Consider the following 26,004-nt stretch of genomic DNA (forward strand, 5'->3'; position numbering starts at 1 on the left):
GACTACTCTGTGCATTTGAGTATTTTCTTTCACCATTTAGTCCAGTCTTCTATGGGAGTACATCATACCCTTTAATTAAACATTCTTGAGTATTGGGATTTTATCTCACAGATACACCGCACCCTGCTTGTAAAAATTCCATCTCAGGCAGCCAAAGTGCTTGACTTATTCCAAAGATGAGTTATTAATTAGAATATCTGTAGACCCTATATTTATAAGCTGGTGCCATCCCTCTCCAGGGAGCCCAAACTTTTATCTGCCAGATTACTTACCTGCAGCTGAAACAGAGCCATCGCTGGCTGGAATGTAATCCCCATCTTGTGCAACTCCTCACCAACACTCTTAAAATGAAGACTGGGAGATAGGTCCAAATGAAGGACGCTTTTAAGACGTTCTGGATGTAAACCCCTTGAATTAAATTCACCTCACTTAAAATTCGGCTGTAGCTATCTAACTCTGTGGGTTTCCTAAAGTCCCCATTCACTTCATCTTGCTTCATTCAGAGAAGCCCTCACCCTAGTCATGAACCCCTGCAAACAGTGAGGTGCCAGCAGGATGCTAACAGGCATGATTTCACTCCCCAAAGTGGTCCCAGGTTTCACCCTCACCTGGCACAGCATGCAGCTTCGTAATGCCCGGTGCCAGCTGGGTCACCGGGTCCCGTTCTGCCTTGGAGAGGGGAGTACCCCAGTCTGAAATCACCGAAGGCAATGACAACTCACAAAATACTTTCCCAAGCCAAGGGGTAAAAGCCGGTGCCAGCCATGAGCTCACCAACACCGCTCCCTGGCACTGCTCACTTGCCAATCTTCTGCAGCATTTTTAGCTCACTAGGTGCGCCAGCTCATCCCACTCTCAAAACGTTTAGCAATCGAGAACAGCAATAGCTTGGGGCTGCCACGGCAGCCAAACACCCAAACAGGCAAAGCAGAAATCTGTGAGAGAGGAATATTGCGTCACTAGGCTCATTAGCCCTCACAGGCAACTTGAAGCGCTCAAAACCATATCGTTCCTAAGTGCAGAAAGGAGGGTGCAGCCATCCCACAGAAGGAAATCCATAGGAAATCCTGCTGGCATGAAATATGCCTGGGCGACAGCCCACGGGAGCCTCCAGTGAGAAAGCCCCATGCAGATGATGGAGAGATGATAAAGAGCGAGTGGTGGCTTCCAGCACCGGATCGGGGCAAGACTTTGCTGTCGCAGGCAGCCACCAGCACCCGCCAGGCCTCCCCCTTCCACGGGTCAGTATAAACCCCCCTGGCAGCCTGCCATGCTCAGGACTGCCTGCCCTTTCCCAGGCTCAGGTTTGGGAGAGAATAATCCCATACATCAATGGGCATTCAGCATGCTGCCAGGTCCCAGTGCAAAGCTCTTCAGCTTTACATGTGGCCCTCTCCAGCTCCAGAGAAAAGTCACCAGCCTGGAGGAGCCACTCGAGCCAAGGAAAAAACTGGTCTCCAACCCCGGATTTCATGTCACACCCATGAGAGACTCCTGCCCTCCTACACCACCACTCTCCTCGTCCAGCACGCTTGCCTTGGAAACCTTTGATTGTTGGACCTTCCACCTCTTACAAGAAAAGATGGAGCAGCAGCAAGGAAGCTAACATTTCCTGGGAAAAAAAAAAAGATAAACACTCTGCCTACAGAGAAAGCAACCTCCTGGCAATGTTGCTGGGGAACTGTGCCATGAGCATTGGATGCTTTTTGGACTTCTCCTCTGCCTTAGCATGCCCTACAGATATGTGGAGGTACTAGTGTAGAAAATCTCCTGGTTTGGGAAGCAAGATGCTAGTGAGAGGGGGTGTGAAATGGGTAGGAAGAAACCTCCTCCGCATTCTCCTCTTGTCAAAGGTAAAGGGGAAGAGCTTTAACAAAAGCAGAATTTAAGCAAGCTCCCCCAAAGCAGTGACCTAAGAAAGGCCTGACTGCCCACACAGGGCAAAAAAATAACACAAAAGAGTAAAGCAAGAGGTCAGAGGAGTTTTATGAGGGGTTTTCCTGAGTCAACACAATTGAAAACACCAGGAAATATTAGAGGGAGAAGCTTGATCCAAATTCTCTAACCTGAAGACACTCAGATACTGTTTGTGCTTACGTCTGGGTGTGAACTTTGAAGATTGGACTCCTTTCTGTGTAACACAATGGACTGAATCAAACCTGACCCAAACACCTGCAATGTCATGATTCAGAGATGCATTTTACAGCTTTTGCCAGTCACCAATTTATCAAAAGTTACTCCCTAGATCTCCTCCTCCTCATTTATTTATAAGTACTCCTGTTTTTAAAGTACTTCTTTATAAGTACTTACTATTTCTCTTATTAAAAACTATTTATAAGTATGTACTTTCTTTTTGAAAGTACTTTTCATCTATCCATCCAACTCTGGTCTAAGTCAGAAGCTTTTAAATATTTCCTCAAACAGATAACTGGCTGGGATGGCAATGTCAGCATGGAGAAGCTTTTTCTGTGTCTCTTTATGTTTCTGTTCTTTTTGGAGAAAAGGATGTTCAGGTTGTAATAAAAGGACTGAAAAATACATTAATCCTTATTAAACCGGTAGAGCCAAATGACAGGGCTAGGACTGGCTGCTTCCTCTCCTCTCCCTTCATGCCCTTCCGCAGTTTCCTCTCCTCTCCTCTTTTCTGACACTTGTTTGTGTTTGGGAGCAGCACGCTCACTCCTGACAGACCAGGACGGGGGATGAGAGGGGAAATGTCTGGACGCGTTTAGTCCAATTAAATGTTGGCATCACATTCAGTCTTTCCAAAAAGCACGTAGGAAACTTTAAACGTCAGCCTGGCCGCTGCGAATTGATGCCTCCACATTTACATTTCCTTGCATCAAGCCACAAACAGAGTAGGTATTAATTGTCATCAGACGTGTCTGCCACAAACCCCTCTTTAATATCATTCACAAATGTTCTGCTAAAACCTTTCGTCTTTCAGCAGATGACTTCCATAATCCCGTGTCACTGGTGAGTTTTGGCAGAGCTAAAGAGCGAACTGTGTTTGCTGCTGACAACTCCCCTCACTTTCCTTTTTCAGCTGCTGCAGCAGCACATAAATGCTGCGGCAGCATTCCCTGCCAGTGTCATCTCACTCACATCGTTCCTCCGAACGACGTGTTTGCTAACAGGGTTTTACAGCAAATAAACAAACGCGCACAAGACCTGCACGTGTGGTCTGTACATCATCTTGAGCCACCCGGTCTTTCAACGAGCCGCTGCTCCGGCAGGAAGAGTCAGCTGTGGCATGAACCCAAGCAGCGTCTGCCTCCCTCCCACAGGCAGTGCCCTGACACCCGTGGGTCCTGTGGTGTCCGGGCAGCGATAAAACCTGGGCTCTGCTGCACAGGGGGTCACAACCCTGACAGAATGCACTGAAAGTTTAACCTCTGGGTGAGAAAGAAGCCGCTGAAGAGGGACAGGGAGCTGGCTCTCCCCCGCCGCTTTTTGTTTTGTTTTGTTTTAAACAACTAAATCTTGTTCTTCCCACTGCTGAGAAAAGTCCTTTAGAAATGAATGAGACTAGTCATATAAATGAATTAAGGGTCAGTTTACAGTGTTATTACATTAAATGCCTTATATACAGTAACTGTAGAGTTTGGTAGAATTAATGAAACTAGATTCAGACCTCAGATGCTTTCCAGAGTGGCTAGAAGGGTTTAAGGAGCTAAACAGAAGAAACTCAAAAAGCCTCACTTTGCTCAGCATTCACTGCAACATCCAAACCAGCAACATACTTCCACATTACTGCTACAGCTCTGCCCTCCAACATGTGTTCACAGCTCTCATTAGATCCAACCGCAAGTTAAGGACTAAATGTACTGAGGCACGTCCCCAGCTGATTTCAGAATAAACTTCATGTCTGGAATCTGACTGCACAGATAGGTCCACGGTCACCGCTTGCCAGCTGAACACTTGCTAAGTCATACACGGACAGACCAGCAATCCGCTTGCGCCGTATTCACATTGCTAAGAGCAAGTGGATGCTCTTGGCTTGTTAATAAAGGCTTGGTCTGTCTAGCTTAAAATATGCTCTAATGTGTGCTCACACACAGTAATCTTTGAAGACAGGAAAAATCTCCCGTGACTTTTTGGTTTTGGAGAAGAAAGGGTGCTCACCACAGAGCGTCAAGATAAACAACCTGCGCTGATCGTTACGTGTTTTGGTACCTGCACAATAGGGTGGCCCCCCGCAGATGCCTTCACAGCCCCTCGACTGCCTTCCGTCTCGTAATGAGCTCGGTGGTGGGATTTCGGCTGCACTTCAATACGCAGTTCATAAGGTCCTGAGTGAGATGGCAGCTGCCAATCAAGGGCAGGCAGGGATGGGCTATAATGGAAAGGAAAACGTATTAAAAATTAACAAGTACACTATCATAAACCACAAGCATCCAGCACTATTACTTTAGAGACCGTGTTTCGCAGTTCATTCTTCACCATCTTACATTTAAAATTTCATCAATATGGATAATGCCACGACAGAAGTAATTTAGAAGGTAATGGTTATTTTATGAAGATTTATGGGTTGAGCATATCTGATGGCCCAGATGCTATCCGATTTGTAAACAAAATGGAAAAATGTTAAGACACAGCTTACAAGTATCTTAACATATTGATTCTTGAACCAAAAGGAGAAAGGTAGGCAGAAAGACACAGAGGAATTTAAGGAAGAGGATATCTGCTGTGAAAGTGAATGCCAAGCCAGCTCTGAAGGAGTTCTGCATTTAATGAATCTAATGGATTTCAACAAATCTGCTCAGTTTACAGGGGGCGGAAAGAAGAAAAAAAAGCCATTTCCCAGCTTCCTTCCCAACACAAAACACGCCAGAGAGTCTCAAAGCAAAGCCAATCTCTTTCTCATTCACGCGCTGCAAGGGAGCAAGCTCTGAAGTCAGAAATTGCTTTCAAATCCTACTAACGATGATGCACAAGCCCAAAGAAAATCCAGCTCATTCTTCTGGACATGTATTGACTCTGCAATTAACTAAAATATTAAGGACTCATTAACATCAGACAAGCAAGCAGGCCCGACAGTATGCGATGGTAGAGAAGTGTCATTCTTAGAAACCTACTTCCAGTGTAAAACCACACTTGAAAATAGTCAGGAGAGCTTGGCTGTAAGAAATGACAAGTTGACGCTTTGGTTTGAAAAAAAAAAAGAAAAAGAAACAAACAAGCACTGCAGAAACAGTAGGCCTGAGACAAATTTATTGATCTTAAAATCGAAGCAAAGAGCTTCACGATGAAAACACTAATTTTATGTCTAGTGTATATTCTTCCCTTTGGTGAATTCTCCTCACCAGGTGAACTTCAAAAGCCTTTAGAAGTAGTTAAACGGCACAACCACAACATACTACCCTGCCCTCTTACATCAAACTTTATTATCTCTCCCATCAGCCTGGAGAAGACGATAAGCAAGCAGAAAATCATGGTCCTCAACCCTTTGCTGTCACCACGGATCGGGGCTACCTGCCATAGTGAGAGGGCTTGTCTCACCACAGCATGCAGACAAGGAAGATGAAGGGCTAATTAGCTCTCGCCCCAGCCTGCAAGGAGGCTGGCTGCTGGGGATTTACCGGTTCCCCGCCTCGCTGCTGCAGCCCTGATGCAAGGACAGTCTGAGCAACGTGAATCACGGCTGAGATGAGCTGGCTGGGAAGGAAAGGATGCAGAAGACCTTCCCCACTGGATGCATATATAACAAGCACATATCCAGCTGGAGGCTGAATACTCCATTTTACCATTCCAGTGATCCACGCGCTAGCCCAGCACGCTTGCGGCTCCTCAGGCATTACAGCTCTTACACCCTTCAAAGCATCCCTGCTGTCTCCTGCTGCAGGACAGAGACTTTAACCACTTGTAACAGTGGGGTTGTTTTGCTTTGCCTGTATTTTTTTTTTAAGTGCTTATCCAGTCCTTTATCACCCATGTATTTAACTTGTGTCTGCTAGTGCATGTGTGCATATACACTGATAGGACTTCAGGTGGTGCTAAGTTTCTCTACATTATCTTTCTTCACTGCTTATAAATTTGAGCCCTGTGATTTAAATGCCTATAGACATGCACTACAGGGGTCAGGTGGAGCCACGAAGTCCCAGCCCTGGGTGAAGACCAAGACGACCCTAACTCCCTGGGCATCCTCTGCTACCCCAGCATGGCTTGCTGGTGAGTCGAAGGCTCCAAACTTCCAGTTACTCTGCTCCCTGGTCCTCGGGACATGGAGCATCCTCAAAAACAACAGAGGGGGATAGAAGAAAGTAGCCACACAGCTCCCAGCTCAGCCCAAACGGGAGCTGATCCAAAAGAAAGATGCCTCTGTGAGGGTTCCCAGCTCCCATGAACATTTGGATCCAGCAGGAGCTAGTGGGAAACTCTTTGCAAAGGCAAGACTCAGCTAGGGCCAAATCCTGAATTTGGCTACTGCACACCCCCGCCCAGCCCCAGCATGGGAGCCCCTGCCTTGGCTAAAGGCAGGACGCTACATCTTCTGAGCTCCTGGGCAAACCTTCCCCCCAAAATGGCCAGGGACCACCTTGGGGGTGAGGAGAAGCTCTTCTGCTGCTAGACACTCACACAAAGAGTGAAGAGATGGCAAAAAATTACAGGCAATTGGCCGTTGTATATAGCCACTACTCTTTGCCTAGCACATTAGGTACACATACTTTAGTCTGAAAAATAAAAAAAAAAAAAAAAAATTCTGGATAAACCATATTTGACTAATGATAAATGACAAAAAGCAGAGCAAAACAGCTGTGTCTCTCCTGGTGATGATCAGCACACATTTTTAAACAGATGTTTCTGGTTTTAAGTAAATTCTCACTTGATGGATCTTTTTTTTTTTTTCTGAGAACACAACATCCATCAGATTAGAAATTTTTAACACTTAATTAAAAAGGACAACTCTGACCAGCAGCATGTAACCCTCAAGTGAAGAGGGACTTTTTTTTAAGATGCATGGAAGTAAGTAATACTTCCATAACTAATTACATCTCTTTTAAAAAACAAAGAAAAAACCCTTTCAAATCAGTACCCGAAAATGTCAGTATAATTAAATTGTAAAATTCATGTTCTCACATAAAACCTGAAAATAAAAATACAGTTTGCTGTTAGCCTGCAATCTATCATCGAAATTCCAAAATACCACCTGCCCAATTATAAATTGACAATTAATGGCACTCTTCCTGATAAAGGAAGCAGAATGATGCATTTAACAGTGTCACGGGCTGGGGCTGTCAGAGCTATTTCCTATGTTAGGTTATCTTCATCATGCACTTAATTTCCTGCAGCTAAACGTGGTTAAAGGAAAAAGTCACCAAGCAAATGGTGTAGTGGCAAAATCAAATCTGGTTGCTGCAAATAAACCTTATCCATTTGAAAAGACGCAAACTATCTCATCTAGCCGGCATCACGCGGAGGGGAGAAGAGCCCCTCCACAGGGGTCAAAAAGAGAAATAAAAGGTCTCCATGCAGTCTTCCTACCAAATATACATTGGTGGATTTCCCTCAGACCGAATTTTCCATGAACCGAAAACTTATTCCATTCCTTTCTATGCCATAATAAATCTAAATGTAGCCTTCCTAAATGCTGTAATGAGACATGGTTGTTTCAAGGCGGGTTCACAAAACCTGGTGTTAGGCTGTAGAAAACTTGCTCAATGTAACTCCGTCCTACATAAATCAGATTACAAAACAGATGAATAGTGATTTATTTTGCATACACCAGATACACAATATGATTAAATCAAAAACAGATTATCCAGTCTGGCTGACTTCTGCCTTTAGCAGAAAGATTTATCAAGTTACAAAAAAAAAAAAAGATACTAAGCAGCACACTGGAATATAGACAGGGAGGAAACAAAGCCAAAAACTTCTACTAAACTTTGCAAAGGTGTTTAAGCCCCAGTTTCATGACTGCTATGCATTTGGGAATTAAATTACCATTACTTTCTAAGCTACTAGATGCACAAGGCCACTTGAAAAAAAGAGATTTGCAAGCATTTTTGACCTTAACTAGGCTGCTGTGCAAAAGGTGTCAGAACAACTGCCAGTCCTGCTCGTTGGCCAAGTACCACAGCATGGAGTCATCTACCCCAGATAGCTGCCTGACAGCAGCACAAGCCACTGCCTGGAAGATCAGGCTGGAAAGTGTGTTTCAGCACCCAAAGTGACTTAGAAGGAGTGTGGCTGAGACTGGGTGCCCTGCACTAAACTTATTTTTTCTAGCAGGGAATGTTCCTTTAGAAACAAAAACACAAACCAGAGAAACCACAGGGCTGCTGAAACTTTTACCAGGCTGCTAGCTTGCCCCCGCTCCAACTGTGCACCAAATGCAAATATGGTTCCAATTTATTATTTATTACCAGAGTCTCACATCGAAGCGGATGCCTGTTAAAGATCTTCGTGTGTTTTTTGGAAGAGTAAGAAAATAACGATGATGCCTACGTGTCCACCAACTTGACTGTGGTCAGAAAAATATACCTGCTTTATATTTCACCTATGAGTTAACACGGGTAGATTTTGCTCCTATTTTTTTCTTTTTCTTTTTTTTTTTTAATTTCCTGTCTGACAATTGAGCAATCTGGCTGCGAGCTGTTAAAATAGATGCTGCGTCCCACCCCAGACTTGGCTGTATTTTGCTGGCATGCAGAGCAAGTAGCTCCTCCATGGAGTGCATGCGGCGCACTGGAATTCCTCACGCTGAAGTCTGAAAATGCGAGTCGTCATCATACTCCCAGATAATACTTAACACTACTGCCCTAAAATGTCACATTCAGAAATCGATTTGCATGGGAAATTTTGCATTTGTTGGCTTAGCGAAAGAACAAGAAAGCACTGCCACAGGAATGGACGTAACAAGTGGCTGGCATCGCATCTCTGCTCATTCTGAATTTAGAACCACATGGTGCTAAAACAAGCTGGTGAAGGAAGGCCATTAGTAAAATGCTCACAGGGGCGTTTGAATGAAGTGAAAAACAGTCAGGAGAAAGCGTGAGGAGGATTAAATCAAACAAACAAAAATCAGTTTACTGAGACAGTCTTCCAAGCAGTCTTCAGCCTTATGGTACAAGCAACCTAATGTAATCAAAAGCCGCTGCTACCTGGTGGCAAACTGAACTTGTTGAAGCATCTAAATATCCCCATCCAGCATGAATATAGCAGGAGAGGGAAAAAGGTTAGAGGCATTGTGGGTTCCTCCCTGTTCACTGCTTCTGCCCCTCAATCAACACTAAGAAGTCCCAGGAGATGGTCACCGACACTCAGCCACAAGTCCCCATTTCACTGGTTCTTGCCCAGACAGCCCTGCCTTTGCTTTGTCTGAGGAACTTCCTCTCTCGCTTGCCATAAACACACAAGTTCGCCATGAACACACAGGTCAGCAAATCCGGTGCTGCTGCACCGGTGACTATCTCAAGATATCTGGTGCCCTTTTCCACCTTCAGAAACCCCCAATTTCTTGAGAAACTCAACTTCTCCCAAGTAAGGCTGTCCTCTATCTCATGATCTGGACCAAAACATCTATTTAAAATAAAAAAAAAGCATCAAGAGCAAAATCCACAAATCAAAAGAAAGAAGGAAAAAATACACAACATTCTAAAAATCACGATTTTTAAGGAAATCATGCGGTTTGGGGCCTCAATGAATGATTTTTGCATGCTTGAGTTTAATACTGTCAGAGTCACAAAAGTGGTATCCAAACAATCCACAAAAAATAAACAAGCCCATTGATGCAGATAAAAGCCAAACATGCTTTTGCAACTGGTAGACAGGTATCCAGCCATACATTCTCTGGGTGCAAACTACAGCCTCCATATGTAAAACTACATGACCCTGTGTCTGTCAGGTCAAGAACATACATGTATATTTTGAGGCTGAGACTGCAGCTGAAGAAAATGTGGCTTTCAACGGTTAAAAAAAATAAACTGCACAAGAAAATACAGTAGGGAGCTTTTATAAGCCACCTGGAACTGCGTGTCTATTCCTGGAAGCTCCTTTTGGTGTGGTAGACCTCATACATGCCATATGCCCAACCAATAAGCCCAACCATTTCTCTTCCCCCTCCCCTGAAAAAACACTACTTTTAATGAAAACTCAAGTGTTACAGGCCAACACACTTGGATTAAACTGATGACACTTGAAGTAACTACAATGCATTACTTTCCAATGAGTAAGAAACTGTCTCTAGGAAATTTCAGGTTGTGTTTAGTCAAATACAGCAGATAAAGAGGAAGTCGTAAAAAATGTGTAAGATACTCAGAAATCCGGCACTTTCGTGAGTGCCTATACTTTTTGTTGTAATATAGGGTTCGGGACATGCTAATGAGCGGGTGAAAAATAAAAATGGGATTTTAGTTTTGGAAATAGTCAGTAGCACTGCCCCCATACCCAACGGCAGAAGTCCAGTCCTGTACTTCCATTTTGGCTTTGCCATTTTTGCCTATAAGAGACTCTGCATTACACAGTACTGATGAGCGATGGAGAAACATCACAGAAAGGGACACAACTGAGACAGCAAGTGCTTGAGAAACAGAGCACCACCTGCTCATACAGTAACTGCCTGGTAGAGTGCTTCTTTTTAAACTGTTTGCTACATTAACTATAAAAGAAGGACGACAGACAGAACCTTCTTGCATATGAGTGAGACAGCACAATGCATAAATACCGAAATAAAAAAAAGACCTTGAAACTAAAAGCTAAAGCAGAATTTCACAAAGACCATCTCTTGACTCTCTGTGTAACAATTTACCTCCAGTAGCTTTTGAGGCAGATTGGCACATTTAGGTAACCCATTTTGGTCTGGAAAAAGTACGATTCCCATCGCTACCTCACGGTTTGTTCCAAAGCTTCCCCTGAAAATCTCTGCTTGATCTCTAAATATTTTCTACATCCAAAGATTTGGCACGAGGCCCTGGGCTGCAACTGAAGCACCACAGACAAATGCCCAGCAGAGCTGGGTTGCCCTGTGCAGCTTCAGCCTCTACTGCTGGGTCAGGCTCTGCCCTCCCACCCCATCTTGCAATTCTCCCATGCAGGAATAGAGTCACATGTTCATAGCCCTCGAGGGGGACGTGCGAGCCCAAACCTGCTCTGAAGAGTCCACAACCTGGGGACCGGGCTGAGCCTCTGAGCTCACAGTCCTCATAAGCAACCAAGAGAAGCATGAGGCACAGAAGGACCATGTTTCTGTTGAGGCAGGCATTATTACACTCTTATCATATACTCTTATTATTCCCTTGCTCCGGGATTTGAAAAGGCTAAAGTGGATTGAGCTTTAATTACAACAAATGAAAAACATCGTCAATTTTTAGAATACAAAAAAGCAGTTTCCCTTTTAGACTGATGCCCGCTATAAAACCCCGGGGAAAGGAGGCATCACCCAGCTGACGGTCTGCCTGAGCCTGCTCCCTCCTGCCCCCAAAGAGATGGGAATGCAAGAGAAGGAGGGAAAGGCGTCAGTGATTTTCCAAGGCACGCTGGCTTTTTATGAAAATTGTACCGCGTATTCAGGAAGAGACAGAGGAGGTAATCAAATCTGGTTATCTCGAAATCATTATGACCGGGTAGATTTTGGAGCCCGAGTTGTTTGTTGGAACCCACCCCTCCAGCCCTCGCATTTGAAATAGAACAGATGTGTAACATAACAGGAAAAAAATCCAGCTCTGTTGTGACAAATTCTTCACCAATTTTTTTTTTAAAGATTTAAAATAACATAGTTTCTGTTGCGTAGGCTGTGATCCTGTTGACGTCCGTGCTCAGTTGCCCAGCACTTTCATATACATAAAACGAGAGGTATTTTTGGTGGAAGGAAGCACGGTCAGTGTATCTGATTGGTAAAATAACTTAAAATCACATTTCGACAGTAACTTCCAACTGCCCTAGAGCACGAGTTAATGAGATCACATGGAAACATATTGCAAACCAGGAAACATATTTTATACAAGACCAAAACAGTGGAAAAAAATGTTAAAATACACAACGTAGTGGGGCTCCGTTTTGTACGTTTCACCTTTCTTGTTTGTGTTAGCACACAGGCATGCCGGGTGCCTCCTGACGGACTGCAGCAAAAGCACCTATGGGCCGCCTGCTGCAAGGGAAAGATAAAAGCCTGTTTGGTCAAACTGTCCTATTATTGCCCTTGAAGTCTTTGGCAAAAAGCAGCCCTCCAACGCAAAAGCCAAGGGCCAGCCTCTCTGATGAACATGGGCTACTTGGCACTTCAGTGGGAGGACATAAAAGGCTTTTTTTTAAGTACACGGGAAGGCTCTGAAGGGTTTTCTTGGTGTCTCTATCCCAGCTCCAAAAGGTAGCAACCGCCTAGCTCTTGATGGCTCGGCGAGACTCAAAGGAATTGCTGTATTTCCCAGAGCTGAATTGAGCCAGGGTCCTGTGAGAAACTTGGGCAACACAGAAAGGAAGAGGAGAACGATGAGGAAGGGGACTGCAGCACTACATGCTGTAATACAAAGGGCCATGGATCACTCAATCTCAGCTTCGGTAGGCAGAGAGGTACTGGCTGGAGAAAAGTGAGATGGGCAAGGTTGAAAGCCAAGGAATGTATCGCTAATCAAAATACTACAGCTACAAGCCCACTTCTTTCATTTTGAGAAAGACAGCTTTGCTATCAAAAGCAAGAAGGCAGGTGTGCTTTGGGAAGAAGAGGAGAGGGGGTGGTCATCACAACCAGGGACTGGGAACAGCCTACAAACTTTTGGAAAGCCAAACTCTTCTCCTGCGCCACATGCTTCTGTGTATACAGCCTTTAGAAGACTTCAAAATAAAGACCGAGACTGAAAGAGAAAGCAATGGATGTAACTCAAATTCTGGCTATTCTGTGGTGCTTCCTATCCAGAGTCCTCTTGTGATAAATATATGTGACCAGTACATTTGAGTATTATCAGCTGACAAATAAGGTTTTCTTCTTTAAACATAAAAATGGTGGGGAAGTGGGGGGAAAAAAAAAAAAAATCACTGTCCAACATAGATAGGAAGAGAAGATTGATAAGCAGCTTGCAGATAAAGTGAAGTAAAAGCTGAAATAATGCACAAAACACCCATATCCCTATTCTGTTTGTATTCACTGCCTATAATGCGTAAATGTAAAAGGCCCTGTAACAGCCACAATAGTGAGACCATGTCTTTGTCCTGCAATAAAAACATACTAAGACATGATGAATTATTTAACTAAAGCCACAGGTTTGATGGCACCAAATTGTCCTGCTGCCTGACAAGCTTCTGAATACCCCATTTCCAGTCTGCCCGGGCTAAGACTTATCCCCTGGGAGGAAGATAACCAGCTACAGCCCACACAGGGCTAGCTCCTAGGACAGCCTCTTTGAACCTTCAAGGCTCTATTCACGGTCACACCACACCAACAACAGAGGCAGTGTCACAAGATACCGCTAAGTGGAATGAGTGGATGGGCAGATTTGGCAGGAAGCAGAGACAGGAAGGGGAAGGAGGAAAAAAAAGCATGCAATAAAGATATTATCAGGATTGCACTCTAAGCTGGGTTTCCTTACCTCATGTAGGATGTCGGAGACAGAGACTTTGGTTTGGCCCACTGGTAGGGATGCTGTGGCACGGACAGGTACTGCTCACAGAAGTTTCCTTTCCTGATGTGCTGAAAGCTGGAGAAGTCTTCTGGTGACAAATCGGCAGTTGGCGATATGGTCCCGTGATCCTCGCCAGCCGGTTCAGTTTTGAGAGTCATGGACGGGGTGTGGTCGATGGCAGTCTTCCTCGACTTGATGGGAATCCCGTCGTTCATATCTATGGTGCTGTCGGTGGTGAGGGCGTTGATGGCGGCAACGATGGCGGAGCTGGTGTACTGGTTGGTGTTCCCCAGCCACGTCTCATCCGTGACACTCACTCGCGGCGAGTTTTGCGGAGAAGGCGTGGGGGAGTGATGCGGGGAGTAGGAGGTCTGCCGGCCATTGATGCTGTACTTTCTCTTGTTGCAGGGAGATGGAGGCCTGGAGTTGCGAGCCCCCAGCCAGTTCTCCTCCGTGATGCTCGTCCTGGGAGATGTTGATGGAGAGTGCCTCGGGGAACTGAGCAAAGTGCAGGCCACCATGCTGCGCTGATAGCCCTCCTCTGTGTCAGTGGTCTTCGGAGAGACACACGGGGACTGCCACGGAGAGGTCTGGGGTGAAGTGTATGGATACGAGTAGTTGGACTCGTAGGAAGACGCTTCGGAGTTGCAGCTTCTGGAAGATAAGCTACTCGCTGGACTCAGGCAGGACGGGTCTCTGTACGCCTCGATGTTCGGTAAGTTCAAAGTGGCAGTGGAAGGCGACCGCTTGGCATTTGGGATGGCCTCCTCAACCTCATCATGGAAAAACTGGTTATTGTTATGATGAAGTCCCATGTAGGAAGTGATCTCAATTCTAGGGCTCTCCAGCGCTGGAGCTCCATTAGGTCTGATGTTTGGCGGCAGGTAATACTCGGAGGCCCCACTGTCAATGTGTCCTCCGTATCCAGAAGGATGATTTGTCGATGGGACAACTGAAATGACGGGATTTGATGTCTGAAGGCCATGACATGGAGTTGACAATGAGGAATGTGCCACATTTAGAGGCAAGCCAGCATTTACATTTGAAGATGTATAATTATAGTGTTCTGGAAAAAACAAACAAACAAAAAAGAATGATATGAGGTGCTGCACAAATATACTCACTTAGTAACATACCCAGCTGGAGTAGAGGGATATGGCACAACACACAAAAGCACAGCTCTCCTTAACAACCCAGCCTGCAGGCATGCCACGCTAGGGGAGAAACTGCAGACTAGTGTCCTTGAAAATGCCACTAACTGAAAAGCACAAGACAAGCTATCTTGGGAGGGGGACATACACAGACTGAGTTTGTCTTGAGGACACTCTTCTTATGTGAACCTTCAGAGCAAAAAAATCTGAGTCTTCAAACAATGTTGCTTCAGCATTCAGCGACTGCAGTGCTGCTCAAGAGATATGCTCTTATGTAAGTGAGCCTAATCCCTCCCTGAAAAGTTGGAACACACAAAAACACAGGACAAAAACAAAAGTGGAGGCAGACTAAAGAGAAGAACATGATCAACTGCATTCTGTTAAAAAAATTATACACAACCGAAATTTCCATTACAGCAAGTTTCCAACTGGTTCCAGTTAACTCAGATTTTGGAACAAGATGGATCTACTGACCTGCTCTGGTTTCTGGGACCACTTATCCTCCAGCCCAACTGGCAGAGGCCAGGTGAAGGATAAACATGGATGTCTCACTGCTCTGCGACAGCTTAAATTCCAGTGAAATTGCTGGTTACTGCATGCGCCACGTCAAGCGCTGCCAGCAGCGTGCTCTCGGCCAACGGTCTAACCATTTAACAGCTCCAGGTGTATAAAAGCAATAGCAATAGTTGCACAGTCGGTGTGGAACACCTGCAAGGTGACAGATCACACCACAGACTTGCACTGATAGGCTCTCTGATCCAGCTCAGGGGAACAACCCGCCCTTCGTGTGCCTCCATCCCTGCTGCGCTATGGGGACCAGCATCTCAAAGCTGGTCTGGAGGAGAGACCATCCCTGCCTCACCTCACTGCTGACCTGCTGAAGGGACTCCTTCAGCTTCCCTCCCCTGTCCTGGGGCTGTACACATGTCTCTCTTTGCCATCCGGAGACACCGGTAGGCCACATGTGGGGAGCTGGGCAGCCCTCAACCAAGGGCAATGTCCCGATCCCGTGGTGGGATCAGGAGTCATCAATCTTGTGCTTTGTGATATAGGGAGGCTCTGCATCACCAGCACACGTGGGCCTGAGTCCCCAGTGCCAGTACCTCTTGCCATACTGGGAAAAGGCAGCAAAACCTTTCTATCAGGGACAACAGTCGCTGAACGGTGAGTTTGGATGATGTTGTTTTGCAGGTTCCTCTCAGCAGGCTGGAAATGCACCCAGCCCCAACTCCAGCCCCAAGCCGTGCTTGCAGAGCATCAGCCTTCACTGAGGTTTATTACAGCAGTGGCACTTTCCTGCAGGACAGAGGGAAACTCTGTGTCCCCCCCTGGCCACAGCCGGTCCACACAGGGAGCTAGTCCCCTTCCCTCCCAGGAGGCAAGCTCCCTTGGCCATCACCCTTGCCCACCTTCCCTGGGGAGACAGGGAAAAGCTGGGTTAGTTACTGCAGCTGTCAGTCCCAACGCGACCCGCTCCCCGCAAGCGCTGCGGATGCAAACGAGCCTCCGAGCTGGTAACACCAGCACAGCCAGCTATTCTCTTTCTTTTGTTTATCAGCTCAGCCCTCTCTGGTGTCATCCTCCAGTGATCCCGTGCTCGCCTTTCTCGCTGGCAACGACTCCAAGGTAAACGGTACTTAGGAAAAATTAATGTGCTGTCGCAGTTTCACAGCAACTCTGCGATGTTCCAGCTGATGTATGTCATGTCAAGTAACAGTCAGGAACGATGAGCAACAACACCTTTTGAACTCACTCTCTAGTCTGCCTTCAGAGACTGGCCATTTACTGAGGAAGGGTCATTAAATTACACCAGAGCGTGCCACAAATAAAACTGGATTATTCAAAGCATGCTGGAGCTTCGCACTCTATTCAAACAACAAGGCAGGCAGGAACTATGGAGAAAGAGGTGCTAGTTTGACAAGGATAATCTGACTGCAGTGGTCACAGTGAGGTGCAGATCTGCCTGGGGGATTAGAGACCCCTCCTTCCAAAATTAGTCCCCTTTTGTTGCTGCCCTGCCACGCAGCTGCGCCACTCAGCGTCACCATAACCACCATCACAACCCTCTCACTCTTCACGGAAAAAACCCCCAAAGTGGTACAACAGTGGTAAGACCTTCTCTGTTTCAGGAATTAGCTCAGAGAACGGGTCTAAGCAGCACTTTCAAGGCAGCTTCAACCCCTCCACTTCTCCCTCCAGCTCCAGAGGAAGGCACTGCTGCCGGGACGCTGGCTAGGCTCTTCTTCCACGCACGCCCCACGGGCCCTTCCACAGCCTCCTGGCCCAGCGGGTAGGTGGATCACACTGGTGACATGGCACAGACGGGCACTGCCACCAGCGGGTCCCCACGGGGCAGCCAGACGCCCTGGGCAGTGGACTGCGGGCTCCACTGCTGCCCTGGCTCTGCGTCCACCAGGTGGGCTTTGTGAATGCAGTTCACAGCATCTGCTGACTGCGGAATCAGCACCTTTAGATCTTTTATTAAAAATAAACAGGCAAACAAACAAAATAGCAGGAATAATTATTACCTGCGTGAAAAGTACTGTGAACTCAACAGTTCTCTTAAAATACATGACCACGGTGAAATTCAAACACCAAAGTTTGCTGGAGATCTGCAGCCCAGGCCATATATATACAACAGGCAATATAAAGGCTAAGACCGGCCTTTGGAATCCCATTTTATTTGAAAATTAAAAGACAGCCTTGAGCGCTCCAAGCAACAAGTTCCCCTAATGCACATGGCAAGGAATAGCCTCTTTTAGAAATATTATGCGTATTTTTAAAACGTCATCTTTTAAAAGGCCAAGAACAATAATGTGTCATACAACTTCTCACACAATAGTACTCAAAATGGAAAGAAGATCCAAAGCCTTCCAAATATATTTAGGTATCTTAAGTTTTCAGACAGCATGTAGAAAGTATGCCCACCAAATATAAAATCCCAAAGGCAGAACTAGGAACAGGAACGAGTCCTTGGTTTGTGAGTTAAAAACCATCAGCTACAACTTCTCAAAAAGCACATTCTTCTCCCCAACTTCCATATTTATAAAATTCATCACATGCACATACATAGTCAGCATTCGTAACATGCTGATGGTTTCCCCACCAGGGTGAATTAGACATGCAGAAATAAAACGCCAGTCTTCAGGGGCAGGAGATGGAGGTGGCTACAAAAGCATGAAACTGCATTACATAATGCAGCTGTGTAGGGTATTTTGACAGTGCTGATAGGGACAAAAGGAAGGTAACGCTTTAACATGGAGTCATTGTCACAACTGTGATCCATAGAGGCCCCCAGGACCAGTGCACGTACTTCCAAGACACTTTCAGTAGTGTATTTTAGTATCTGGAGCCACACCTCAGTATCAGGTAGACCAGGGCAGGTTTGCAACAGTTCTGTTCCAACAAATCCACACTTATGTCAAGTATAACTGGGACAAGAAATTGGACCCCTTGATTTGTGAGCACATCTTCACATATTACATTTCACTTCGTGACAACGTAAAAAAAAAATCATTTTTTTTAATCTAGTTAACTTCACAGAGCAAAGGTTTTATTCCTTTCTATCATTAATGGGCTGATCCTGCAAGGCACTGGGCACCACCAGCTTTTATTTACATTCTTTAAATAGGAATGCTGAACACCTGCAGCTCAGAGGCGCTTCAGAGAAGGTGAGGGCTATTTTACATTGCTAAAGATGAAGCCACGTCCAGCTCGGTGTTTAAATTCCTGCTTTCAAAACTGCCTGATGGAGTTGGGTACTTTTCTCACTAGGACTTTGACACTTAATTTGCTTACGCCCCTCCACTTTCCAGGTGTCTAATTACTAGGACACTCACCTGAAAAGCTTGGTGTGAAACTCTTAAAATGGCATTTTTCCTAAAAACTGAAAGTCTCCTAACAACCATTTGGACACTGGCAACGTGGCGGAAAGCCGGGCAATCGGGGAGTGTTAGGAAGGGGAGCACTATGCCTTCACCTGCGTCCTGGCAAGCTGCGATATGCAGGCAAGGACTTGGGAACCTGCTTCAATTTAAAGGTGAAAGATGAAGCACAGACACAGAGACAGCCTTACTCTGAGGCTGCGTTAAACCACCTACTTGTACGAGAGCTTTTTATGGTGGCCAGCTATCGCCGCCACTGTAGCACTCAACCTCATACCAGGAAACAACAACTTTCTCCTTCTCCCCGTCAATTCCTGACTTGTTCGCCTCATTTCCACCTCAAGTATTGTTAAAAGCCATTAAAAAAAAAAAAAAAAAAAAAGAGACAGCCGGATGGAGACACCAGAGCTGGGAACGGTGTGACCCATGATGAATTCAGGCCCGTTATTTTTACTGATGGGTGACCTTCAAGCTAAACCCTGAGCCTAAGTAGCTCCAGCTCACGGGGGGAAGAGGAGGGGGGACAGAAGTGGTTTTTGAACTGGCCCATCTCTGTCATGGGCAAGCCCCAGATGCCCACTTCTACCCGCCGGGGGCGTGGGGAGCGGTGGGGGCTGTGCGCGGGGGTCGCCCCGGCGGAGGGCGAGGGGGCAGCCGTGCGAGCGGGCAGCGCGGGCCTTTGGAGACCTCAAACGACCCCGAAGTTCCAAACCTGAGGCACCGGCTGCCTCCCGAGCCACCTCCCTTTGCGGGCTCCTCCGGGTGCTGTAAGGGCACCGCCAGGGAGAGCGCCGGGCGCCGGGGCAGCATCTCCCTCTCGGCCGCCGCGGCATCGCTCGCCGCTTCCCGGCGCGGCCGGGACCGCCGGTTCCCCCTCCCCGGCCGCGCTCCCCCCGGGGCGAGGGGGATAACCTTCCCCCCCCCCGCCCTCCCCCCCGAACCGGGCTGTGCAGGGGAGGGCTCCCCGCAGCATCCCTCCGGCGCTGCCCCGGCCGCCCCGCCGCGACCCACCTCCACCGCCCTCATCGCTGTGCTTGAACTCGAAGAGGAAATCGAAGTCAAACTCCTGCTCGGCCTCCACGCCCGTCATGGCTCCCGCCGCGACCCCCGCCCGCTCCGGCACCCAGGCGACGGCGGCGCAGCCCCCGGCCCGCCCCGTCGGGTCCGCCCCGTCACGCCCGGACACCTGCTGCCGCGGACCGGGCCGAGCTCCCCCTCGGCGGCGGCGGCGGGGGGCTGCGCGCTGCGCAAGCCCCGACAAGGCGGAGGACGGCGGCCGCTGCGGGCGGTAACGTGACCCCGGCCCCGACGGGCGGCCTATCTCGCCGCCGCCGCCGCCTCCGATCCGCCCTCCCTCCGGCTGTTGATGTTTCCGGGTCGATGCAAACAACCGCGGTGCCCGGCCCCCCCCGCACCCCCCCGCCGGGACTCTGCCCGTGCAGGGCAGCCTGCGCGCCGCCGGGAGCCCCTCCGGCCCCCCGCGCGGAGTAGGGTGGGGGGCGCCGGCACCGGGAGGGGCCCCGGACCCCCGGCTCGCTGGGGGCGGGATGGGGAGGCCGGGGGCAGCCGGGCAGCGGGACTTCACCTGCTCCCGCCCGGCGGGAACTAAGTGCCGCAGGTACCGGGTCCCGCCGAAGGCAGCGGGGCAGGAGCGGCGCTTTCCGCCCTCGGCCGAGGGGCTTCGGGGGGCAGGGGGTCGCCTGTCCCCGCCCGGCCGGGACACCGGCGTGTCCCTCTCTTCGCTGAGGGCCGCTAAGGCTTCCTCCGGGGGTCCCCACCGCGCCGCGTCTGCGAGCCAGGAGGCTTCGCTTTCATTTATTATTTATTTTACTTAGTTGCAGCACCCACTAGTGCCAACTGCTATAAAAAGCGCATTAAAGCGGGACTCCTAAAGTTACCGGCTGCCTCCGTGCGCCGGCGAGGGAAAGGTCCCCGCGCCGGGAAAGGTCCCCGGGCCGCGGTGGCCACCAGCGGGCCCCGGGGACGGTGCGAGGTGGCGGGGCGCAGGGCAGGCACGGTGCTGCCCCGGCCTGCCGCCTCTCCCTCCTCTACGGGTGAAAAATCAGCTAGGGAAAAAGAAATGAGACTTTTTCTGCTTAAAAGTGCACTTCTGTCGGATGACACCGTCCCGTTTGAAAGCCTCCGCCAGGCAAAGGAGCTCCCGGCCCTCGGCTCGCCTCGACTCTCGAGCTCCCCGAGCGAGCTTCAGGCCGGATTTCAAAAGGAATAGTTTTTTAAAGCGGTTATGGAAATGGTATTCCCTTATAAACTCAGGGAATACCATTTTCCAGGCTTATGGCTGAAACCTCCGTTACGAAGTGCCAGGAAAACACAATTTTTTTCCATCAGAGCCCGTTACGCTTTTTCCCCTCCGCGCCGGGACGAGCCGCGCTGCCGCCCCGTCTCTCGCAGAAGCCGTCGGGCGGCGGCAGCTCCCGGGGTCCCCGGGGCCACCCCAGAGCGCGCGGGGCTGGGCTGGGCTTGGACCCGCCGGGGACGGGGTCTGCGCTGGGCCGGGGGTGAGGCAGCCTCCGAGGGGATGCCCTCGGTTCCCCGCTCGCAGCCGCTTCCCCCGACGGGCCGGGGCTGAGTCACCCGGGTGTGCAAAAGGCCTTGGCAGGCGCAGATCCCCGCCGCCGGCCCACCGGGGCCGCGCTCGCCCCGTGGTGCCGAAGCGGGCCAGGGGCGGCCCCCCAGACCCTGGCAGCGGGGCCGCGCCGCACGGACGCGCGTCCCGCTCCACCCGCCGGCTCTGCCCCGCCGGCGGGGACCGCCGCGCCTCCCGCCTCCCGGCCAGGGCCTACCGGCGGGACGGCCGCCTGGCCTCGCCCCGGCCCCCAGCCCCGGCGGCGCAGCTCCCCCCGCCTTCACCGGGCTCACCCCGCTGCCGCCCCCCCGCCCCGCGCCTGCTCCCCATCGCCCGCCGGGGGGAGCGAGGAGGAGCTCCCTAGGACCCACCGCCCTCGCTCCTCTGCCGCGCCCACACCTGGTACCCGCGGGATGGGTGAATTGTCCCGGACCGTTGAGGGGCGGCTTGACTTGCCAGCGCCATAAATCTGGGTGCCGTCCACGAAATATTTCGCCTGGCACCCCTTCCCCTGGGGAAAGAGGGAAGATGGACCACGGAAAGGTAAAACCGAAGTGATGCCACATGTGGGGACGGAATAACAGCCTCGCGCCGGTTAATAATCCGGTTTAAAACGGTGCCATTAAACTGGGGACAGAGAAACGAGAGGGGGGGGGGGGGGAAATGTGCCCCGGCGAGGCCCATCCCCGTGCCGCCAGGCGCCTTTGCGCTGCCCACCGAGGGACCCAGCAGCCCAACCGCTGCCGGCCGAGCCTCTCCCCGGAGCCAGGCGGAGCTGTCCCGGTCGCCGCGCAGGGCCGACAAGGGACACAGCAGTCGCGCTGCTCCTGCTCCAGCCCCGCAGCCTAAAGGAGAATTTAACTTCTACATGGCCTTGACCCACGCGCGTTCTCTGAGGCAAAGGACTCCGCACCTCGCTACGTCCCGAAGAAAAAAGCGGGGTCCTCCCACCGGGACACTTTGCGAGTTTCTTCCCAGGCTAAGCAAGAAAGAGAGGATTTTCTTTGATTGTCGTAGGTCGGCAATCAAGGGGCACCTTCATTTGCAGGCAGCGATCCTGAGTTTCCCCGACAGGTTTCCTGGATTGGGTCACACTTTCTGGCTGGCCTCATTTTTTCAGTCCCTGACAAAATACATCAACAGGGAAGAGAACTATCGACAAGACCTGGCGACGTTTGAACACAGGCATCAGAAATGCCACAGAAATAAAGAAGGGGGATTTTTAATTTTTTTTTTTTTTTTTTTTTTTTGACAAGAGGCCCCAGCGCGCTTTTTGTGTCGGCTGCCTCTGGGTGTAATTTTTACGAGTTAGTGCATTCAGTGCCCTCGAAGCCCAGAGCTCTGGAAATGCCGTGCGTGCAGCCCTCGGAGGTCCGGGCGTGTGCAAGGCACGCAAGCCCGCGCTATTAAATAAGACGTAATTAACTTTCATCCAAAAAGGCGCTCGCATGCTTCAGAAGCGGAGCCGCAGTCACAGCCGCGCTCGTAGCTTTTGCATTGGCAGGATCCTGTCAACTGAAATGAACCCCTGGAGTGAAAACATCTGTGTTAAAAAAAAAAAAAAAAAGAAAGAAAAGGAAAGCTGGGTCCTGAGCGCCCGTCCAGCTTCCCGGGGAAGGGAGCCCCGCTGTGGAATAAACACCGCGGACGTGGACGCGGCCCCCCCTCCCCGTCTTCACAACTTTCTCTTTCCCCGACGTGCGGGCTCGCTGCGCCCTGCCCGAGCCCCGCCGGGCGCTGCAACCCCGGCAGCAAAGCGGCGGCGGCACCAGGTCGGAGGGAGACTTGGGAGCCCGGGAGCACCGTGGGGGGGCGGGGGGGGGGGGGGGGCACGGCAGAAGGGGGCAGCCGGGAGCTGCCCCGCACCTGCCGCGGCGGGGGAGGTGATGCCCGGCTCCCGCCTGCGGGGTCCCGCTCCCGGGGCCAGGCGGCGCGGTGGTGCCACAAGGCGCGGGCACGGAAAAGCGAGGTGCGAGAGTTTCGCCGGTGGGCAGAGGGGCGCTGGGTGACGATGTTGCGGCGGGAGAAAAACTGTCCCGACTGGCGCAGGAGAGGCTCCAGCCAAACGCTGCCCCTGGCAGGACCGAGCTCAGCCCGGACGAGCCGCCTCCCCGCAAAGCGCTTCCCACGCCCCGCGCCCACGATCTTTCTCTCCAGAAACTTTGCCGCCGTGTTTTCAGCGCGCTTCTTGGCAGCAGGGTTACAACGGGGCACCGAGAGAAGTCGCGACAGAGAGCCGGGGTGGCGGGGAAAGCGCTCCCCCGGGGAGCCCACAGCCCCCGGGGCGCGGCAGGGCCCCGCAACCGGCCGGCCGCCCGCCTGTTTCGGTGCGCCGGGGGGGGGGGGGGGGGGGGCTGCCGCCGGTACGGCGCCTGGCACTGCCCGGGACCCGCTTTTTGGGGAGACTCCCTCGTTTTCCCAAGGCCGAGGGCCGGCTGCGATGACGGGGTGTATTCTGACCTGCCCCCCAAATCAACCCAGGGTCTGGGGAGGGAATCCCCGAGCTGCTTTCTCCCCGACCGGCCCCACGGCGCCCCCGCAGCCCCGCGCTGGCGGCGAGGAGCGATGCAGCCCCGCCGCGCTGCCCCGCCGGGCCGGGCCGGGCCGGGAGCGGCCCCGGGAGCGGGCCCGGGCCCGGGAGGGGCGGCCGTAGCGGCGGCGCCGTGCGAGAGGCGCAGGAGACACCTATTGGCAACCGGCCGCCGGCCAACCCCCGGGCCGCCGCCGGGGAACACCGGGGGACACCGCCGCCCGCCCGCCCGCCCGCCCGCAGCGCCGCCCTTTACCTTCCTCCGCCGCCTTCATGGTGCTGCCGAGCGGGCGGGCGCCGCGCTGCGGGGCCGCCGCCGGCCTCTCTCCCCCGCTGGCTGGGTCCCGCGACGGCGGCGCGGCGGCGGCGGCGGCCGGCGGGGCAGCGCTTGGCATCCACCCGGCGGGGCGGCGGAGCCCCGGCGCCGCGCCCCGGGGCCGCTGCCGGCCCCTCGCCGCCTGCCCCGCGGCCGCGCCCCCCCCGCCCGCCTTCACGCCCCGGGGGCCGGGGCCGAGCCGCCCCCGGCGTGGTAGCCGCGCCCGCGGAGGCACCGGAGCTCGCCGCCGCCGCCCCCCCGGGGCCGGGGCATGGAGAGGAGGGCGGGTGTGCGTGGGGACTTCGGAGGCACTGCCCGCGCCGCGGCGGCGGGACGGGGCGGCGGGCGCTGCCCGCCCGCCGGGTGCCGCAGGCGGGGGACGGGGGCCAGTGAGTGTGCGGAGCGGGGAAGTCTCGCTCTGACGCAGGGCTGCGCGCCCGGCGCCGCCTTTTTAAAGCTGGAAAACACCCCCCCACCTCCCTGCCCCTCCCGGCCCCTCTCCCCGCCCCGGCCCCGTGATGTCAGCCGGGCCCCGGCCCCGCCGCCGGCGGGCGGCCAGCGGGAGGCGGGCACCGGCGGGCACCGACGGGCCCCGGCCGCCCCGCCGCGCCGCCCGCCCCTGCGCGGGGCACCGGCGTCCGCCCGGCCCCCGGCCCGCCCAGCCCCGGCCCCGCCGCCGCCCGCGGGGGTCCCCGCGGCCTGCGGGAGCCGGGTGCCCCCCTCGGGGGAGCGGGCGGCGCGCCGGGGTCGCGAAGCGAAGGAGGAGGGAAGGAGGGGGGAGACGGGGGAGAGGGGGAGGCAGGCGGGGAGGGGGGGGGGGCAAAGCAAAGCTAGGCAGCCTCGCATGCTGAAATCATTATGTAAAAAATCGCAGGCTTCCCCCGCTGTGGAAATTTGGAAAAGAGCATCAACTGGCAGGCGAGAGAAAGGAAAATCCCATTCTGCTAAATTACTAACAGACCCGGTGGACTCGGTTTCAGTCGCTCCAGATTTATTACTATTATTTTATTTATTATTATTCTGTAAATATCTCAGCAACACGGTTGTATCTCATCACTTTCTCGCGGGGGCAAGGAGAGGTTTCCAACCCACGGCGAACTCCTCCTCCCACCTCCGGGATGCCCCGTCCCGGCCCCCGGCGCGGCCGCGACACCCCGGCAGGGGCTGGAGCCCCCCCGCGGGGGCTGCCGAGAGGGGCCGCGCCGAGCCCCGTTCCCCGCGGCCCGCGCTCCCCCTTCGGTCGCCTCTGCCCCACCGCGGGCGGGAGGGGACCCGACTTTCCTGTTAGGATCGGACGGCGGCGTGCGGAGAGGTGGGGCGGGGGGGGGGACCGTATCTGGTGTATGAAGACGAAAAAAAACCCGTAAATCTTGGGCCTGACACCCATATGTGGTTGAAAATAAACCCAATATAAACGAAATCCTGTCTGCTCCCGGGGCGAGCTCCGCCACTAAATCACGGCGGGAGGCGGTCCCCACCGAGGAGCGCGCCCGGCGAGGGGCGCAAGTCCCCGGCCCCCGCCCCGGCCCCAGCCGCCCCCTCGGGTGGGGAAAAACCCAAACCCAGACCAAAAGGGCGACGCTTCTCTTTCAAGGAAAGCTGAATGGGAAAAAAGAGGGGAAAACCCTCAACCCCCGGCGGCGCCGTCCCCGGCCCCGAGGCCGCCCCTCCGGCCCCCGCGGGGGGTCGCCTGGCCGTGACGACCGCGGGGCTCGCCGCCCGACGCCCGCGCAGAAGCCGCGGGACGGCCGCGGGCGCGGAGCGGGGCCGGGCCGGCGGGGCGCCGCCAGGGGGCGCTGCGGGGCGGGGCGGGCACGGGGCGGCGCGCGGCGATACCGGCGGGCGGGGGCGGCACCCCCCCGGTCCCGCGCGCGCCTGGGCGGCTGCCGGAGCTGCGCGGGGAGAAGAGGGGGGCGCTGGGGGGGATCCCGGCGCCTTCCCGGGAGGCCGGAGCGGGGGTGAGGCGCGGGACGGGGGGGC

The 26,004-nt window shown here is 52.5% G+C and overlaps 1 protein-coding gene across 4 annotated transcripts in view; it reads right to left on the reverse strand.

The window, feature by feature from the left end:
• NFATC1 (nuclear factor of activated T cells 1) overlaps window positions 1-24,107 on the reverse strand; it is a 115,719-nt gene extending 91,612 nt beyond the window's left edge. For 3 of the 4 annotated variants that reach the window (XM_074870525.1, XM_074870497.1, XM_074870515.1), the window contains exons 1-3: window positions 23,965-24,107; window positions 13,524-14,622; window positions 4,177-4,336 (exon numbers count right to left, since the gene is read on the reverse strand). In XM_074870525.1, coding sequence (XP_074726626.1) covers window positions 4,177-4,336; window positions 13,524-14,622; window positions 23,965-24,103 — 1,398 coding nt within the window. In that variant the 5' untranslated portion in view covers window positions 24,104-24,107. Of the gene's footprint in view, window positions 1-4,176; window positions 4,337-13,523; window positions 14,623-19,602; window positions 19,682-23,964 lie in introns of those variants that run through there. The other variant, XM_074870507.1, reaches the window with a different exon arrangement.
• Window positions 24,108-26,004: the final 1,897 nt, after the last annotated feature.

This window comes from Strix uralensis, chromosome 1 (assembly GCF_047716275.1).
Source record: "Strix uralensis isolate ZFMK-TIS-50842 chromosome 1, bStrUra1, whole genome shotgun sequence".
Taxonomy (NCBI): domain Eukaryota; kingdom Metazoa; phylum Chordata; class Aves; order Strigiformes; family Strigidae; genus Strix; species Strix uralensis.